Below are 19,967 nucleotides of genomic sequence, written 5' to 3'. Positions count from 1 at the left end.
CTCCCACGTGGGTGCAGGGGCACAAGCAGTCGGGCCATCTTCCACTGCATTCCAAGGTCATAGCAGAGAGCTGGATTGGAAGAGGAGCAGCCAGGACTAGAACCGGCGACCATATGGGATGTGGGTGCTTCAGGCCAGGGTGTTAACCTGCTGAGCCACAGAGCCGGCCCCCCTGTTGTTGTTTTTTAAATTGAGACTGTTTGGCTCCTGGAAATTCCATACGATTTTTAGGATGAGTTGTCAGTGTGTACAATGAAGCTAGCTGGTATTCCAAAAGTAACTACACTGAATTTGTAGATCAATTTGAAGAGTGCTTCCATCTTAAAAAGTCTTCCAATTCATGAACATAAAACATTGTTCCACTTATTTAAATCTTCACTACTTTCAACAATTTCTAGTTTTCAGAGTACAAATTTTGTACTTCATTTGCTAAATTTATTCCTAAATATTTTATTCTTTCTGATCCTATTGTAAACATATATATATATATATATATATATATATATTTTTTTTTTTTGGTTTAAAAATAGGGAGCTTCTTCAGCAGTTTACATTTTTTTTCCAAGATTTATTTATTTATTTGAAAGTCAGAGTTAGAGAGAGAGAGATCTTTCACCAAGCACTTGGCTCATCATACACTGCTTTCCCAGGTGCATTAATAGGGAGCTGAATCAGAAGCAGAGCAGCTAGGACTAGAACTGGTGCTCATATGGGATGCTGGCATTGCAGACAGCGGTTTAACCTGTTGTACCACAGTGCTAGCCCTAGATTCTTTTCTTATACGGATTTATTTATTTACTTGTTTGAAAGGAAGAGAGAGAGAGAGACTGATCTTTCATCTGTTGGTTTACTCCCTGAATGTCCACAGCAGCTGAGGATGGGCCAGGCTGAAACCAGACACCAGGTGGAAGCCAGGAACCAGGAATTCAATCTGGGTCTCCTTCCTAGGTGGGTGGCAGGGACCCCACTACTTGTACCATAACCTGCTGCCTCCCCAGATGTGCCTCAGCAGAAGGCAGACTGGGAGCAAAGTGAGGACTCACACCCAGGCACTCTGATACGGGACGTGGACATCCCAAGTGGCATCTTAACTGCTGTGTCAAACATGCAACCACTTTTTTCTTAATGACTGACTTTTCTTAATGTAATTTTCAGATTGTTCACTGCAGGTATGTAGGAATGCAACTGATTCTTGTATCCTGATCTGGAACTGTGCAACCTTGCTGAGCCCATTTATTAGCTCCCATAATTTTTACTAAGTTCCTTAGGATTTTCAACATACATGATGACATCATCCACAAATAGAAACAGTGCTAATTCTTTCAAACCTGGGTGACTTGCATCTCTTTTTCTTGTGTGACTGCTCTGGCTGGAACCCCTACAAACATCTTTGTCTTGTTCCTGATCTTGGGGGAAAGCTTTCAGCCCAGGACCGTTAAGTAAGACAGCAGCGGTGGATTTTTCAGACGCCCCTCATCAGGCTGAGGAAGTTTCCTTCTATTCCTAGTTTGCTGAACCTTTCTATTACCAAACAGCGTGGGATTTTGACAAAAGGCTTCTCTACTGTGATGACCACAAGGTTTTATTAATTAATTTTGGATATCATACCAACCTTGCATTCCTGGAATAAGGGCAACTTGGTTGTGGTGCATAACCTTTTTCAGAAGTTGCTGGATTCAATGTGTTAGTATATTATCAAGAATTTCTCCATCGATATTCATAGGAGACAGCGGGCTATAGTTTTCTCTGCCTGGCTATTGGCCTCACGGAAGGAACTGGAAAATAGACCCTTCCTCTTCTATTCTTTGGAAGCATCTGTGAAGGATTGAATTAACTGTCATCTGCATATTTGACAGGATTAACCTGGGCCAGGCTCTTCTTTGTAGGTAGTTTTTATTACTAATTCAACATCTTAAACTGTTGTAGAGTTAGTCAGATTTTTTTTTTTTTTAATTTCTACTTGAGTCATTTTCAGTAATCTGTGTCTCTCTGGGGACTTTCATCTAAGTTATCTAATTGACTGGCATACACTGCTCATGGTATTCCCTAGTGATTCTTTTGTTCCTATATAATTTGGATCTTCTTTTCTGATTAAAAAACAAAAACCACTGGCTTCAGCCATGCTTACTCACTACTCATTGTCTCTGGCTGTCTGCATGAACACTGCAGAGCTGAGCAGTTCTAACACAAACCACATGGTCCCAAAACCCAAAAACATTTTCTGTCTGGGTCTTCGCAGAAAAAATGTGCTTGGAAGAATAGAAATGCAAGTTCAGTGCTCTACTCAGAGCAAAGCAAAGGCTGGGAGGCTTGCAGGGGAGGTGCACAAGGCAAGCAGTAAGTGTTCCATGAACTGTCAAACACGCTGCTTACGGCTACGTCCGTGATACCAGATTCAGAATGACTGTCAAGTTTTCACGACTCTCAGTTCACAGTTCTACTCTTCTCTAACCCCTCAGTCCCTATCTATTTGGGCAAAACACACACACTGCAGGCCAGACTCAGTGCAAAAACCCAGCTCCACAGAATAAACAGGGAGTCCAAATATAAACAGTATTCCAGGCAATGAGGATGAGCAACCAAGGCTGTGCTGTGAGCAACTGTCAGGTGGGGGTCCCGGGACTTCAAAGGTCTCTTTCTGAAGGCAACACAAAGACTCAAACAGCACACCTTTCCAGGCAACATCCAAACAGCACGTGGGGCCGAGCAGCTGCTCTCTCCTACCTCCTCTTCCAGCCTCACAAAGGCAGAGTGAGTCAATTCTTCTTTTCCACGTCCATACCACCTAGAACTCTGCCATGGCAGTGTGTCTGCAGACTCTGCCTGTGTGTGGCTCCCTCACTGGGCAGCCCAACACCCTCAGGCTCACTGCCTTCTGTGCAATGCGACCCTCTGCTGCCTTCACATCATCAACAGCCCTTCCCTGCCATGTCCACCAACACCACCTAAAGTGCCTGCAACCCCATGTAAGGGCCAGCATCACCCACATCTCCTCCACAGGAAGCCAAAGGTAGAGCCGCCACATGAGGAAAGCTCCATAAAGAGCCCCGAACGAGTCGGTGATTCCAAGGAGAAACCATTCTAGCTAACGGAAGACAGGACACAGCAGAAAATCATTCCTTCCATCAGAAGCCTGGGCAAGGAGACTCAAACGAGCTCTGTTACAGAGGACACTACTGTAACGTCCGAGCAATGGCAACGTCCATGACCCCAGACGTGAGGTGGGGGTTTCCACGAGGCTACTGTCGCTCCTGCTTTACCATCGGCCCTGACGAGAAGTATCGGGTTAAACGGAAGCCTTGGGCCAATCACTGAGAGACACTGTGAGTTCAGGCAAGTCTCCTAGATTATAGCAAAGATTCAGGGGAAGACAAGCCTGTGAGTGCACAATAGAACAGGACAGCTGGGCTAGAGGTCCATCAGCTCTTGCTCAGCTATGCCTCGTCTCAGGGACAAACAGCAGCCACCACCCAACTCTGCTTTCTCCGAAGGCCACCAAGTTCACAATCACCATTGTACTCTGGAAGTCCCCAACCTCGCCTCTCAGTCATCTCAACATCAACACCACCGTGCGAGTCCCGCATGCGTCGTTTCTCCTGGAAGCTGCAGAGTGGAAGAGACCTGAACAGTGGACACAGCTGCTTCCTCTACGCGGTCCCTCTCCTCCCTCACACAAGGCTTTCCACCTCTGTCTCTGGGCGCCCAGCCTTCACGGTGGTCCACACCCTCGGCACCCCTGGGAGCATCCCTTCCGTCCTACTACAGGGCCGAAAGGAAACACAGTCACCTCACTCACTGAAGCCCGGCCGGCCGCAGAGTTCAGGCTGGCTGCTCTGTCTGGCCCCCGCCCACCCCGCCAGCCTTGCCTCTCTAAGCTGCCTCTTGCGTGTCCTCCTAGACCAGTGCTGGCAATGACCCTGCGCTCCCAGGAGGAGCCGTCCTCTTTGGCTTCCATGCCCCGGCATGCACTGTTTCCTTTTGGAATATACTTCTACAGCAGGGAAAGCACAGCTGAGATGCCCCGGCTGTGGTGGGCCTTCCCTGACCTCATACACCCCTATGGCTCTCCCAGATACGATTTCTACACCACTCCGTGGCCAGGCTGGATATCCCCAGGGCCTCCAATACCTGATCACTGGGTTGGTCACCAGGAAGGAAAGAAAGGGAGGATGGGAAATCACACGGGTTAAGTCCCCAGCACAGAGCCTAAAGACACCTCTGGATAAAACTACGGGGCCAAGTTGCTTCACAAAGTTCCTGAGCAAGTCCCTCCTCAAAACTGTGTCAAGAATCATTTGCAGAATGGACATCAGTCACATGATAGAACACACTAGCGAACGCCAAAGCCGACCTGGAATTCTCTCACCCCAAGTGCAGGTTTCTGGGTCATCTCTATTTTGGACGGCCTCAGGCCTGTCCCTTCTGCCCATATTTCAGTGACGCAGCAATTCCACCGCAACGGCACCGGCCCTCCAGGCTGCCTTCAGAGCAGGGCCTGGCGGCGGCTCACCTGGGCTGAGATGCCGATGAGGAGCAGCCACTTGTGGTGCTCGTCAGCACGGTAGTGGATCAGCTGGCAGCCCGCCAGACTGGCATGCCTGTCGAACATCTTCGTGGGCTGCGAGTCCCCTTCCATGCTCCAGTGGTAGACTGCGGTCTCGGTCACCAAGGCGACGGTGTTCACGGAGATCCACTTCCAGAAAATCACTTCTTCGCTCATGGTGTGAGCCTTCATTTTACTTTTCATCTCAATGTTAAAGATCTGAAGCGTCTTCCCGGCTAGGATTCAATTAGATGGGAAATTAAAGAGAGAGGGAGAGAGGGAGAGAGGGGGGGGGGGGGGGAGAGAGAGAGAAATTAAAATCTAAAAGAAAAAAATTATATCCTCTTTATTCCCAATCCTCTTAGTATGACTTTCAGTGACTCCTTCAAGCTAATACGATGAAGAGGAGAGAAAAGCTGCCTGAGTAGCAAACTGCTGCACTAGCAGCTAATGCCTGGAGAGCTACACACTGGCCTTCTGCTTCCACAGGATGCCGAAGGCTGACTATCTACACACTGTACGGACAGCAATCAGAAATCAGCTCCTGGAGAGCTACACACTGGCCTTCTGCTTCCACAGGATGCCGAAGGCTGACTATCTACACACTGTACGGACAGCAATCAGAAATCAGCTCCTGGAGAGCTACACACTGGCCTTCTGCTTCCACAGGATGCCGAAGGCTGACTATCTACACACTGTACGGACAGCAATCAGAAATCAGCTCCTGGAGAGCTACACACTGGCATTCTGCTTCCACAGGATGCCGAAGGCTGACTATCTACACACTGTACGGACAGCAATCAGAAATCAGCTCCTGGAGAGCTACACACTGGCCTTCTGCTTCCACAGGATGCCGAAGGCTGACTATCTACACACTGTACGGACAGCAATCAGAAATCAGCTCCTGGAGAGCTACACACTGGCCTTCTGCTTCCACAGGATGCCGAAGGCTGACTATCTACACACTGTACGGACAGCAATCAGAAATCAGCTCCTGGAGAGCTACACACTGGCCTTCTGCTTCCACAGGATGCCGAAGGCTGACTATCTACACACTGTACGGACAGCAATCAGAAATCAGCTCCTGGAGAGCTACACACTGGCCTTCTGCTTCCACAGGATGCCGAAGGCTGACTATCTACACACTGTACGGACAGCAATCAGAAATCAGCTCCTGGAGAGCTACACACTGGCCTTCTGCTTCCACAGGATGCCGAAGGCTGACTATCTACACACTGTACGGACAGCAATCAGAAATCAGCTCCTGGAGAGCTACACACTGGCCTTCTGCTTCCACAGGATGCCGAAGGCTGACTATCTACACACTGTACGGACAGCAATCAGAAATCAGCTCCTGGAGAGCTACACACTGGCCTTCTGCTTCCACAGGATGCCGAAGGCTGACTATCTACACACTGTACGGACAGCAATCAGAAATCAGCTCCTGGAGAGCTACACACTGGCCTTCTGCTTCCACAGGATGCCGAAGGCTGACTATCTACACACTGTACGGACAGCAATCAGAAATCAGCTCCTGGAGAGCTACACACTGGCATTCTGCTTCCACAGGATGCCGAAGGCTGACTATCTACACACTGTACGGACAGCAATCAGAAATCAGCTCCTGGAGAGCTACACACTGGCATTCTGCTTCCACAGGATGCCGAAGGCTGACTATCTACACACTGTACGGACAGCAATCAGAAATCAGCTCCTGGAGAGCTACACACTGGCATTCTGCTTCCACAGGATGCCGAAGGCTGACTATCTACACACTGTACGGACAGCAATCAGAAATCAGCTCCTGGAGAGCTACACACTGGCATTCTGCTTCCACAGGATGCCGAAGGCTGACTATCTACACACTGTACGGACAGCAATCAGAAATCAGCTCCTGGAGAGCTACACACTGGCCTTCTGCTTCCACAGGATGCCGAAGGCTGACTATCTACACACTGTACGGACAGCAATCAGAAATCAGCTCCTGGAGAGCTACACACTGGCATTCTGCTTCCACAGGATGCCGAAGGCTGACTATCTACACACTGTACGGACAGCAATCAGAAATCAGCTCCTGGAGAGCTACACACTGGCATTCTGCTTCCACAGGATGCCGAAGGCTGACTATCTACACACTGTACGGACAGCAATCAGAAATCAGCTCCTGGAGAGCTACACACTGGCATTCTGCTTCCACAGGATGCCGAAGGCTGACTATCTACACACTGTACGGACAGCAATCAGAAATCAGCTCCTGGAGAGCTACACACTGGCATTCTGCTTCCACAGGATGCCGAAGGCTGACTATCTACACACTGTACGGACAGCAATCAGAAATCAGCTCCTGGAGAGCTACACACTGGCATTCTGCTTCCACAGGATGCCGAAGGCTGACTATCTACACACTGTACGGACAGCAATCAGAAATCAGCTCCTGGAGAGCTACACACTGGCATTCTGCTTCCACAGGATGCCGAAGGCTGACTATTTACACCATGTATGGACAGCAATCAGAAATCAGCTCCTGGAGAGCTACACACTGGCATTCTGCTTCCACAAGATGCCGAAGGCTGACTATTTACACAATGTATGGACAGCAATCAGAAATCAGCTCTGTGGGAGCAAATCGACAGAGAAAATAGTTTGAGACTGGTTTCTGTAGTTTTTAGAACACTTCCAGGGAGGGCAGCCCAAACCCAACACGTCCGTTCTCTATTTAGATCTCCAACTCTCGGGAAAGAACACAATCACCTCTCCACAGTAAGCCAACTCCTGCCTCTAACAGGGTTCCTCTGCCTACAGTCAGACACGTGCTGCGAAGGACAGCGTGCTGCTATGCTGCACCGCTGATGCGGCAGCTGGCTAGGAAGCATCTGAACCGTAGCTGGGGAAAACACTTAGGGAGCTCAATTTTGACCTTTACAAGGGTATTTAAAAAAGGTGGACAATGGACATACAAGATAATTTTATTTGGGTGCAAAAAAAAAAATTCAGAGATCTGTGTGTTATGAGGGTTCTTCAGAGAATTCATGGAAAACACATACACTATGAAAAAACTATCTATGGGTTCTAAAAAAATTTCTGCCCCCAAACAATTTTTAAATCCTATTTTCAATGAACTTTTAAAGTACCCTCATGATATACCTTTAATTAATGTGAACAGCCCCACATGAACAGTGTCCAACGGGACAACACAGTTCTAGACAAAAGATGTCACCATCCATCCTCAGGCAGGAGGCCCGTGTCATTCCCACCACTGGCAGGCAGCTGAGGTGCGATTTTGCAATCTATTCAAAACCCAGAGCTAACATGAAATACTGCTGCTTCTTGGGACTGGACAGAAGGCAAGGACTCACTCTCTGGACACTTCTTTTTGACACTGTACTGGGTATCGCAGCCAACATGGTTAATGCGAGGAGAGTAAAAAGATCAAAACAGAAATCCACCTCTCTTTATTCACAAACAACACAACTATTTCCAAAGAAAATCTTAAGTAATCTGTACATCTATACAACTAATAGATGAATATCACAATTCTATAGAATGTAATAAGGTCAACATACAAAAATACCACTGAGGGGCTGGCGCTGTGGCACAGCAAGTTAAAGCCTGGCCTGAGCCAGTGCCGCGGCTCACTAGGCTAATCCTCTGCCTTGCGGCGCCGGCACACCGGGTTCTAGTCCCGGTTGGGGCACCGATCCTGTCCCAGTTGCCCCTCTTCCAGGCCGGCTCTCTGCTGTGGCCAGGGAGTGCAGTGCAGGATGGCCCAAGTCCTTGGGCCCTGCACCCCATGGGAGACCAGGAGAAGCACCTGGCTCCTGCCATTGGATCAGCGTGGTGCGCCGGCCGCAGCACGCCTACCGCGGCGGCCATTGGAGGGTGAACCAATGGCAAAAGGAAGACCTTTCTCTCTGTCTCTCTCTCACTGTCCACTCTGCCTGTCAAAAAAAAAAAAAAAAAAAGCCTGGCCTGAAGTGCCAGCATCCCATATGGGTGCTGGTTCTAGTCCCGGCTGCTCCTCTTCCGATCCAGCTCTCTGCATGGCCTGGGATAGCAGTGGAAAATAGCCTAAGTCTTTGGGCCCCTGTACCCACGTGGGAGACCTGGAGGAAGCTCCTGGCTTCGGATCGGTGCAGCTCCGGCTGTTGTAGCCATCTGGGGAGTGAACCAGTGAATGGAAGACCTCTCTCTGTGTCTCTGCATCTCTCTGTAACTCTTTCAAATAAATGAAATAAATCTTTTAAAAAAAAAACACTGAATTTCAAGGTTTTAGCAACAAAAAAACTGGAAATGAATTTTTAAAGAAAATTTATAATAGCAACAAAAACATATTTAGGAATTTAACAAAAAATAGCTTGGAAGGCCTCTACATTATAAACTATAAAATATTTCAGAGAATTTTTTTAAATATTTATTTATTTGAGAGGCAGAGTGACAGAGAGATGGAGGAACCTTTAAATCTGCCAGTTCACTCCCAAACGCCTCCAACAGATGGGGCTACGCCAGGCCAAAGCCAGGAGCGGGGAGCTCCATCTCCCATGTGGACGGCAGGAACCCAAGTACTTGGACCAGCATCTGCTGCCTCTCAGGTGCATTAGTAGGAAGCTGGATTGGAAATGCATTAACAGGAAGCTGGACTGGAAATGGAAGGGCTGGGACTTGATCCCAGGCACCCTGAGACGGGATCCAGGCGTCCCAGTTGGTGGCTTAGCCTGCTGCACCACAACATACACCGCCCTGAGAGAAGTTTGTAAAGACCTAAATAAAAGAAGGGGCACGAAATGTTCACAGATCACTTAAAATCATTATGATGTCAATTCCCCTCTCCCCTGCCCCCCGCCACTGGCCTATGGGTTCAATGTAACTACAATCAAAATCTCAACACCCTTTTCTGGGGGTAGAGAATAAGCTCATTCTAAAATCTACGTGGAAATGAAGAGGACAGAGAAGAGCACTAACAATTCTGTACAGAACCAAAGTTGGAATACCTAATGTAGGCAGATACTATAAAGCTACAGTAACGAGGGCCTGGCACTGTGGCATAGCAGGTAAACACCTGCAATACCAGCATCCCATATGGGCGCAGTTCATGTCCTAGCTGCTCCATTTCCAATCTAGCCCCCTGCTAATGCACCCAGGAAAGCAGAAGATGGCCCAAGTGCTTGGTCCCCCTGTACCCACATGGGAAATCCAGATGAAGCTCCTAGCACCTGGCTTCAGCCTGGTTCAGCTTCAGCTGTTGCGGTCACTTGAAGAGTGAACCAGATCTCCCCCCCCCCTTCCTCCTTCCCTCCCTCTTTATCTCTATTTCTCTCCTTCTCTCTCTGTATCTCTACCTTTCAAATAAATAAGTCTTAAAAACAAAAAACAAAACAAAGCCCGGGCTGGGTCAGGCCAAAGCCAGGAGCAGGAACTCCACTTGGGTCTCCCTCGTGGGTGGCAGGGACTCACTTACCTGAGCATCACTTGCTGTCTCCCTTGAGTGCACATTAGGAGGAAGCTGGAATCAAGCCTGGAAAGCAGGCATGCTGACACAGGGTACAGCTATTCCAAACGTCTGCCCCGTAGCAGTCACGTTCTTTAACAGCCCAAACCGGAAACAGTCCAAGGTCCACTGACTGGTGCAGGAAGAAACAGGACGCAGTGTGGCCGTACCACAGGACGCTATCCAGCAATAAAAGAAAGGAAGCCCTGACCACTCTTCCAGGTGAAAGAAGCCAGATGTACAAAAGCCACTGGACGATTCCACGTACTTGAAATGTCCCGTAACAGACTACTTATTGCATGACTGCATTTATTTGAAATGTCCAGGAAAGGCAAATTTATTGAGGCAGAAAGGCTGGGGGCAGGTGGGAGTGACTACAGATAGCATGTCTTAAAACTAGATCATGGCCGGCGCCGTGGCTCAACAGGCTAATCCTCCGCCTTGCGGCGCCGGCACACCGGGTTCTAGTCCCGGTCGGGGCACCGATCCTGTCCCGGTTGCCCCTCTTCCAGGCCAGCTCTCTGCTGTGGCTAGGGAGTGCAGTGGAGGATGGCCCAAGTCCTTGGGTCCTGCACCCCATGGGAGACCAGGAGAAGCACCTGGCTCCTGCCATCGGAACAGCGCGGTGCGCCGGCCGCAGCGCGCTACCGCGGCGGCCATTGGAGGGTGAACCAACGGCAAAAGGAAGACCTTTCTCTCTGTCTCTCTCTCTCACTGTCCACTCTGCCTGTCAAAAAAAAAAAAAAAAAAATTAAGTAAAAAAAAAAAAAAAAAAAACTAGATCATGACGATGGTTCCAGAGCTCCATCACTTTGCACAATACACTCGGAACAGGTGAGGGACTCGCTACCAGAATAAAGTGGTGAGACAAAGACTGGACTGAAAGTTCACCTCCGGCATGGATGTACCTTTCAGTTTCAAACTGACTTGCATCACAGAAAGAATTTCCTTTAGCTTCAAAAGTTGTCCTTAGGTGGGTTTAAAAGAACTTGTGTTGTACCAGGCACAAAAACAACTTCCCCTGGGAGCCAACCTCAGGTCACAGGTAATCCACCACAAGGGGGAGCTATGCCACCACCTCGCCCCTCCACTGCATCTAGAGCTACAGGCTGCCCAGGCATTAGAAGAGCCCACACTCAATCTGCTTCTAAAAATGAGGGGGAAAAGAGGTGGCTTGTAAAAAAGAAACATAAATAAATATTCAAAGGGAGACGTTTCATAATAAAAGTAGGGCTGTCATCCTTGGGCTGGTAATGCAAGATACCAGCAAATTTTTTCTGTAAATGGACACCTAAGATCTCTGTTTCACTTTTACAGCTCTTACACCACTCCTAGCCCTGGGGCTGCCGAAAAGCAAGCCGTCTGCCGGTTCCTCAGTTAAGGTACTACTGTTCCACTGAAATGACAAGCAGCAGGTAGGGATTCCATTACCACTCCACAGGACAAGGGTAAAAATGCACCTTCAGTTTTAAAGTATTCACCACAAATCCATTAGCACAGAAAGCCTTAAGAGGGGACTCCAGGATTCTCCAGGCCTGGCAACCACATGAGCTGAGTGCTTCCGGAGCTCACAGTTGAGTAGGACAAGTTGCAAAGGTTTTTAAAAGGAGATGCTGGTGGCCGGCACTGCGGTGTAGCGGATAAAGCTGCTACCTGCAGTGCCAGCATCCCATACGGGCGCCGGTTTGTATCCCAGCTGCTCCACTTATAATACAGCTCCCTACTAGTGGACTGGGAAAAGCAGAAGATGGCCCAAGTGCTTGGGCCCCTGACACTCCTGTGGGAGATCTGGAAGAAGCCCCTGGCTCCTGGCTTCAGCTTGGCCCAGTGCTGGCCATTATAGTCATCTGGGGAATGAACCAGTGGATAGAAGATGTCTCTCTCTGTCTCTCCCTCTCTCTCTGTAGCTCTTTCAAATAAATAAATAAACCTTTTAAAAATAATTTTTTAAAAAAGGAGATACTGATGTTGGGATTGTGGCACAGTGGGTAAAACCATGGCCTGCAATGGTGGCATCCCATATGAGTGCAGATTAGGGTCCCGGCTGTTCTGCTTCTGATCCAGCTCTCTGCTAATGCACCCCCTGCCAGCCACGTGAGAGACACGGATGGAGCTCCAGGCCCCCGGCTTTGGCCTGGCCCAGCCCCAGCCTTTGTGGCTATTTGAGGAGTGAATCAGTGAACAGATGATCTCTTTGTCTCTGTCTCTGTCTCTGTCTCTGTGTCACTCTGTGTTTCAACAAACAAATAAATAAATCCTATAAAGAACACACTTAAACCTGGGTAAAAAAAAATAAACAAAAACAAAAATAAAAAGGAGACACAGCTCAAGAGGAGCAACGACAATGGGAAGTCTGGGAGCTCCAAGACAAGGGCCCTCCCTTCCCGGCTTCACACTCGCATCGTGGAACCAGCTCTGGTTATGCGATGACCAAAGGGCTCTGCAGAGGTCAATGTCTCTGTAATTCAGTCACTGCATGAAACAGATTTTTTTTTAAAAGACAGCTTTTCTTTCATTTTGGTCTAGAGCCTTTCAAACACTGCCCAATTCTCCGTGTGCCAATAATTTGTACTACAAGGACCTGAAATTGTCTCATGGCCACAAATCATAGGAAACACGGCATAAATCATGGGAAACACGGCACAAATCATGGGAAACACGGCATAAATCATGGGAAACACGGCATAAATCATGGGAAACACGGCATAAATCCTCAGAAACCCCTCTCCAGGCTCGCACTTCCAGAGCCGCATTTCCCTGTTCAGAAGAAAAAGCACTCAAACACGGTGCTAGCTGGAGCCGTTCTTGTGACCACTGACAAAGAAGAACGAGGAGCAGCCCTGCCACGCATGGGAGGCTGGCCTGGCTCTCAGAGATGGGCTAGGCCACACCCAGCTCCACACAAACCACCGCAGGGGACCCCAATCTCAGCCCAGGAGTTCTGCATAAAGAATAAAGGAAGACAACACAAGGCTGCTTCAGGATTCTGCCTCAGCACAGACCAAAACAAGGCTGCTGTGCAAGCCACAAACTACAAACGCCAGCTCTGGTAGCAGAAACAAGTGACTACTTTTTAACCAATCACAGCTTTGTCCTCCCGTAGTCTTCCCTGCCTTATAGACAAGACTTATTGAGATACCCAAATCATAAAGGAATTCCTATTCTTTTAAGAAAAGATTGGGGCTGGCACTCTGTTGTAGCAGGTAAAGCCGCTGCCTACAGTGCCAGCATCCCATATAGGCATCAGTGCAAGTCCCAGCTGCTCCACTTCCAATCCAGCTCCCTGCTATTGCCTGGGAAAGCAGTAGAAGATGGCCCAAGTTCTTGGGCCCCTGCACCCACATGGGAGACCTGGAAGAAGCTCCTGGATCCTGGCTTCAGACTGGCACAGCTCCAACCATTGCAGCCAACTGGGGAGTGAACCAGCGAGTGGAAGACCTCTCTCTCTCTCTCTTTCTGCCTCACCTTCTCTCTCTGTGTAACTCTGACTTTCAAATAAATAAATAAATCTTAAAAAATTTATTTATTTGAAAAGCAGAGTTACAGAAAGAGAGAGAGACAGATTTTCTATCTGCTGATTCACTCCCCAAATGGCCACAATGGCTAGACCTGGGCCTGTCTGAAGCCAGAAGCTTCTTCCAGTCTCCCATGTGGGTGCAGGGGCCCAAGGACTTGGACCATCTTAAACTGCTTTCCCAGACACATTAGCGGGGAGCTTTATTGGAAGTGGGGGAGCCGGGACTGGAACTGCACCCATATGGGATGCCAGCACCACAAGCAGTGACTTTACTGCTACGCTACAAATCCCCATTTTCTGACAGCAGTGCACCTGCACCAAACCTCTGCTTCCTTAGGTCATCCCCAAATCATCCAAGCAAAGCTCAGATCCCATAAAAAGGACTAACACCCACTTAACGAGATACCCCCAGTCTCCATGGTGCGGGTTCTCTCTTGCTACACCAAGAAATAACCCAACACATTCAACTGCCACTGCATTCTTGTTGGTCTCTGGCTTGGAGAGGACTAACAACCTGCTGTGTTCTCTCCACCCCCATCACTCCCAACACACAGCCTCCAGGAGGTCCACACAGGACTATACCAAGGAACCACCAGGCAGGCTAAAATTAAAATGCAAGTCAGAATTCCTAACATCAAACACCTCGTCAGATGATGTCCTTCAGAAGCACTGCAGCAATATGAAAAATGCAGAGCCAGCACTGTGGTGTATAGCAGGTAAAGCCGACACCTGCAACACTAGCATCCCATATGGGCCCAGGTTCATGTCCCAGCTGCTCCACTTCCGATCCAGCTCCCTGCCAATGTCCTGGGTAAAGCAGAAGAAGATGACCCAAGTGCCTGGGCCCCTGCTACCCACATGGGAGACCCGGATTTTGCCTGAGCCAGTCTTGACAGTCGCAGCCATCTGGGGAGTGAACCAGCAAATAGAAGATCTCTCTCTGTCTCTGTCACTGTCTCTAACTCTCTTTCAAACAAATAAATATTTTTTAAAAATAAAATTCTTAAAAAAATATGAAATGCACTACAAGGTGACTATTTCATCAAAAACAGCCAAGGGATAAGTGACAAAGAGAAACAAGCCATGGAAGATGACCCAAGTGCTTGGGTCCCTGCACCCACATGGGAGACCCAGAAGAAGCTCTTGGCTCCTGGCTTGGGATCAGCTCAGTTCCAGCCATTGTGGCCATTTGGCCATTTGGGGAGTGAACCAGCAGATGGAAGATCTCTCCCTCTCTCTCTCTCTCTCTCTCTTTAAAACTCTGTCCTTCAAATAAATAAAATAAATCTTTAAAAAAATTAAAATAGGCCGGCGCCGTGGCTCAACAGGCTAATCCTCCGCCTTGCGGCGCCGGCACACCGGGTTCTAGTCCCGGTCGGGGCACCGATCCTGTCCCGGTTGCCCCTCTTCCAGGCCAGCTCTCTGCTGTGGCCAGGGAGTGCAGTGGAGGATGGCCCAAGTGCTTGGGTCCTGCACCCCATGGGAGACCAGGAGAAGCACCTGGCTCCTGCCATTGGAACAGCGCGGTGCGCCGGCCGCAGCGCGCTACCGCGGCGGCCATTAGAGGGTGAACCAACGGCAAAGGAAGACCTTTCTCTCTGTCTCTCTCTCTCTCTCTCACTGTCCACTCTGCCTGTCAAAAATAAAAAAAAAATAAAAATAAAAATAAAAAAAAAATTAAAATAGTATACACCACTTACATTACATACTAAAATAATACTTTGACAAGACTTCCAGAGAAAAGGTAGAATTGGTAACAGAACAAAGATCCTTTCAGATAAAAAAAGATGTCAGCTTTCTTTTAAAAAGAAAGGTCTTAACTTCCGGACATCCATACACCTTCTGAAATGACAAAGCAGATGAGGACGGCAAGGCTAATTAATATCTGACATTCACAACTTTTAGGTCCAGAGTTTCCAGCGTTCGGCTTTAGTCACATGACACTAGCAAGTGCACTGCATACTTGCACATAATGCTTTCAGGTCCCCAACTGGAGACACTAGGATGAGATTCTCTATTCCCGAGGTAATCAGAAAGTTCCAAGCACCAAAGTTTCCCTGGGTTTACAGAAGTGAAATTCTTCTATGGGCTGGGCATCCCTAACCTGGAAATCCCAAACACAGAACATCCTGACATCCACAGCGCTCCAAAAGCATCATGCTGGCGCCCCAGAAGTCTCGGATTCAGACCAGAGCAGTCTGGACTTCAGACTGTCTAATAAGAGATGCTCAACCAGTAAAGTCTCTGCAAAATCCTCAAAAATAAACATAAACTCTGACACATGAAAGTCCACTAATCCCGAGTATTCAGTTTGTTTAAAGATTTGTTATGTGTTACAAAAGCAGAGTACAGAAAGAGAGAGGGAGACACAGAGAGAGCTCCAACCCATTCACTCCCCAGATGCCCACAACAGACAGGGCTGGGCCAGGCAGAAGCCAGGAGCCAGGAACTCCATGCCAGTCTCCTGTGTGGATGGCAGGAACCCAAGTACTTACGCCATCAGCCACGGCTTCCCAGGCTCATTAGCAGGAAGCCAGATAGTAACCGGGACTCCAGCCAGGCACTCCAACATGGGAGGTGGACATCCCAAGAGGAGGCTCAGCCCACTGCACCACCATGCCCACCCCAAATTCCAAGCATTTTTGGATACCCAACCTGGAGCTATCAGCTCTCCTCCCCTGCTGCATTTCAGGAAAGAGGCCAGTCTCTGGGCTGCTTCATTTCTGATCCAACTCCCTGCTGATGGCCTGGGAAAGCTAAGGAATACAGCCCAAATCCTTGGGCCCCTGAACCCACGTGGGAGACTGGGAAGAAGCTCTTCGTTCCTGGATTTGGATCGGCACAGCTCCAGCCATTGCAGCCAATTGGGGAGTGAACCAGAGGATGAAAGACCTCTCTCTCTCTCCTTCTCTCTCTGTGTAACTCTGACTTTCAAATAAATAAATAAATCTTTAAAGAAAAAAAAAAAACAACTCAGCAGGATCCTGGGGCCAGTGCTGTGGTACAGAAGGTTAAAATTGCCAGGTGCAATGCTGGCATCGCCTATCAGAAAGCCAGTCTGAGACATGGCTGCTCCACTTTTGATCCAGCTCCCTGCTAATGCAGCAAATGCTGGCCCAAGTATTTGGGCTTCTGCCACCCACATGGAGAACAGATGAAGTTCTAGCCTCCTCGCTTCAGCCTGGCCATTTGGGAAGTGAACAAGTATATGCACAATCTCTCTCACTTTCTCTCTGTAACACTACTTGTCAAACAAAGAAAATAAATCTTAAAAATAAATAAATAAATATGTATCACATCAGGGTCTCTGCCACCCATATGGGTGATCCAGATGGAGTTTTGGGTTCCTGGCTTTAGCCTGGCCATTTAGCGGAAATCTGGGGCAGTGAACCAGCAGGTGGAAGCTCTCTCTCCTGCCTTTCACATAAACAAACCAATAAACGAAGCTTGAAAACCCCAGGGGCTTACCTTTCAGAGCTATCACCTTGGAGGCTGGGTTCATGATGGCACTGTCTGCGGAGATGGGCCGCCGGATCGGCGCCGTCGGCTCGTGCATGTCAACGATCACCACCTGTGCCTGCTCCCCCACTTTCTCTCGGACACATATGAACTTGTCGGATTCCATGGTCAGCGTGCTGAATCCGATGTTGGCAGGACTGATGCCCAGGTTTTGGAGCTACACAGAACAGAAGGATTTGATGTAAGTGAGTTTTCCTCTCTGAAGTCATCAGCTCTAGCCCAGCAGGTAGCGAAGTCTAACCAGAGAAGGAGAAGTGAAACAGGAGTATAGGAAACCGTTAACATCAGGCAAACTTCTGACACAAACAGCTGGCTTGCCTTTCCATACAATGACACATACAGCCCAGGGTCAACAGGAGCCCGAGAGTGACACTCAAGGCTTAGAGCTAGCTCCACAGATGGTACATGAGCAAGAACAAGGGTACCACTGGGGAGCAGGGAAGCAGACAGAAGAGATGGGCTGGTGAGGAGCCCACAGAAGACCACACCCGCAGGGCTCAGCTTTGTGGCACAGTGGGGCAACAACGGCATTCCCTATGAGCATCAGTTTGCATTCCAGCTGCTTGGCTTCCAATCCAGCTCCTTGCTAATGCACCTGGGAAAGCAGCAGCAGACTGTCCAAGCCATTGGATCCCTGCCATCCACGAGGGAGATCCAGATGGAGTTCTGGGCTCGTGGCTAAAGCCTAGCACAGCCCAGGCCATTTGGGAAGTGAACCAGCGGAAGGGAAGATCTCACTCTTTCTCTGTCTCTCCCTGTACCTGTGCCTTTCAAATAAATAAAATAAATCTTTAAGAAAAAGAAAGAAAAGACCACACCACACCATCAGAGAAGGCATCACAGAGAAGCCCTTGGGGGGAGGACAGGAATGGGGAAGACATAAAAACTGGTTTTCCTAAAGTCAGCAAAAACAAAGACCTAACCAAGCATGTCTGCTTAACACGTCTCCCTACATACCATCAAACCTGTAGTAAGTCTGATTTAAATGGACTTCTCAGGCGATTTCAAATATTTCTTGGAAGTTTGAGGTTAACGCAGTCAGTGGATGTGGTACACATTCTGAGATAAATGATTGTGTAAGCCAAATTGAGGGGCCTTCCTCCACAGGTCTCCTTACTCAAAGTGCCTGCACTAAATAAAGACTCATTATGAGCTATGCTTCAGTGAAAAAACCCTGGAACATAATACATGCTCAAGAAATTTATAGCACCCCAAGAACCATGCTTATTTCTACAAAGTTTCCCACCCCCGCCTAACTACAAGGTACTTTATTTTTGAACATTGTTCTGGGACAGGTGTTTGATCTAGTGATTAACACAGCCACATCCCAGGGCCAGCGCTGTGGCTTAGCAGGTAAAATCGATGCCTGCAGTGCCAGCATCTCATATGGGCACTGGTTCAAGTTCCAGCTGCCCTACTTTCAATCCAGCTCTCTGCTATGGCCCGGGAAAGCAGTTGAAGGTGGATGGCCCAAGTCCTTGGGCCCCTGCACCCACGTGGGAGACCTGGAAGAAGCTCCTGACTTCAGATCAGCCCAGTTCTGGCCACTGCGGCCATCTGGGGAGTGAACCAGCAGATGGAAGACTCTCACTCTCTCTCTCTCTCTCTGTCTCTCTCTGTCTCTCTGTCTCTACGTAACTCTGCCTTTCAAATAAATAAATATTAAAAAAAAAAAAAAGACACCCACATGCCATATCAAGGTACCTGGTCCCAGCTCAGCTCCCAATTCTTGTCCCCTGCTAGGTTAATGCAGACACTGGGAGGCAGCAAACAGCTCAAGTCACTAGATCCCCACCACCCACTGGGAGACTTGGGTTGAGCTCCAAGCTGAGGTTTTAGCCTGGCCTAACCCCAGCCATTGTAGGCATTTGGGGAGTGAACCAGTGGATGGGAGCCATCTCTATCTGTCTATGATGTCTCTCTGCCTCTTAAATAAGTAAAATTAATTAGTTCAAAAGCTAAAGTAAGATGCAGGATTTTGAGGGTCCTTATGGCCTAAGACGTTTTGATCCAAACCTGTTTTAGATCTGTAGGCTCCTCTGACTGACAGCCTACTAAATACAGAGTCTGCACCTTGCTCTTCCACTCGCTGTTTCTTGCTATTGATGCTTACTTAACATATAATAATCCAACCCCCTTGCTGTTGACAGCTGGATTATTCCAATGGTTTCCTTTCACCAGAAACACTGCAATGAACATCTTGTGTACACACACTGAAATGGGCATGCATATAAGACCAGCTATGGAATAAATTTCTACAAGTACAGTTGTGCAGAACAAAACCAACATCAAATGGGTATACCTATTTTCTACATCCTTGACAGCTATGTTTCCACTTGACGCATCAATAGATGAAAAGGGTCTTTTTCTTTTTTGTAATTTTTATTTATTTGTTCATTTGGGAAGCAGAAAGAGATACAGACAGACAGAGTGCTCTCATCTGCTCTCACTCTCCAAAAGCTTATGCAATGGCTGGGGCCCAGCTAGACCAGAGCCAGGAGCTAGGGAAAAAATACAGGGTCCCCACCTGAGACGCAAAAACTCAATCACTTGAGCCACCACTGCTGCCTCCCAGGATCTGCATCAGCAGAAAGCTGGAAACAGGAGCCGGAGCAAGGGAGCAAATTCAGACACTCCTGTGTGGGATGTGGCCTCCTAACTGGTGACAACTTCTAGGCCAAATGCTTTCCCACAAAGCTTTGTATCCATCAGTAAAATGAAGTGTCTAAACTGAGCGGTGGGGTTGGCACTGTGGCACAGCAGGTCAAGCTGCTCTTGCAATGCTTGCACTCCATGAGAGCGCTGGCTGCTTCACTCCTAATCCAGATTTCAGCTAAGGCACCGGGGAAGGCAGTGGAAGCCAGTCCATGTCCATACTAGACCCTGCCACCCATGTGAGAGACC

The 19,967-nt window shown here is 48.5% G+C and overlaps 1 protein-coding gene across 3 annotated transcripts in view; it reads right to left on the bottom strand.

The window, feature by feature from the left end:
• CLTCL1 (clathrin heavy chain like 1) overlaps positions 1-19,967 on the bottom strand; it is a 112,964-nt gene that overhangs the window by 72,317 nt on the left and 20,680 nt on the right. For all 3 annotated transcript variants that reach the window (XM_062182078.1, XM_062182080.1, XM_062182079.1), the window contains exons 2-3: positions 17,013-17,220; positions 4,510-4,778 (exon numbers count right to left, since the gene is read on the bottom strand). In XM_062182078.1, coding sequence (XP_062038062.1) covers positions 4,510-4,778; positions 17,013-17,220 — 477 coding nt within the window. The remainder of the gene's footprint in view (positions 1-4,509; positions 4,779-17,012; positions 17,221-19,967) is intronic.

This window comes from Lepus europaeus, chromosome 23 (assembly GCF_033115175.1).
Source record: "Lepus europaeus isolate LE1 chromosome 23, mLepTim1.pri, whole genome shotgun sequence".
NCBI classification, from domain to species: Eukaryota; Metazoa; Chordata; class Mammalia; order Lagomorpha; family Leporidae; genus Lepus; species Lepus europaeus.
The sequence above is the reverse complement of the archived record's forward strand: the minus strand, read 5'-3'. Positions and strand labels throughout refer to the sequence as shown.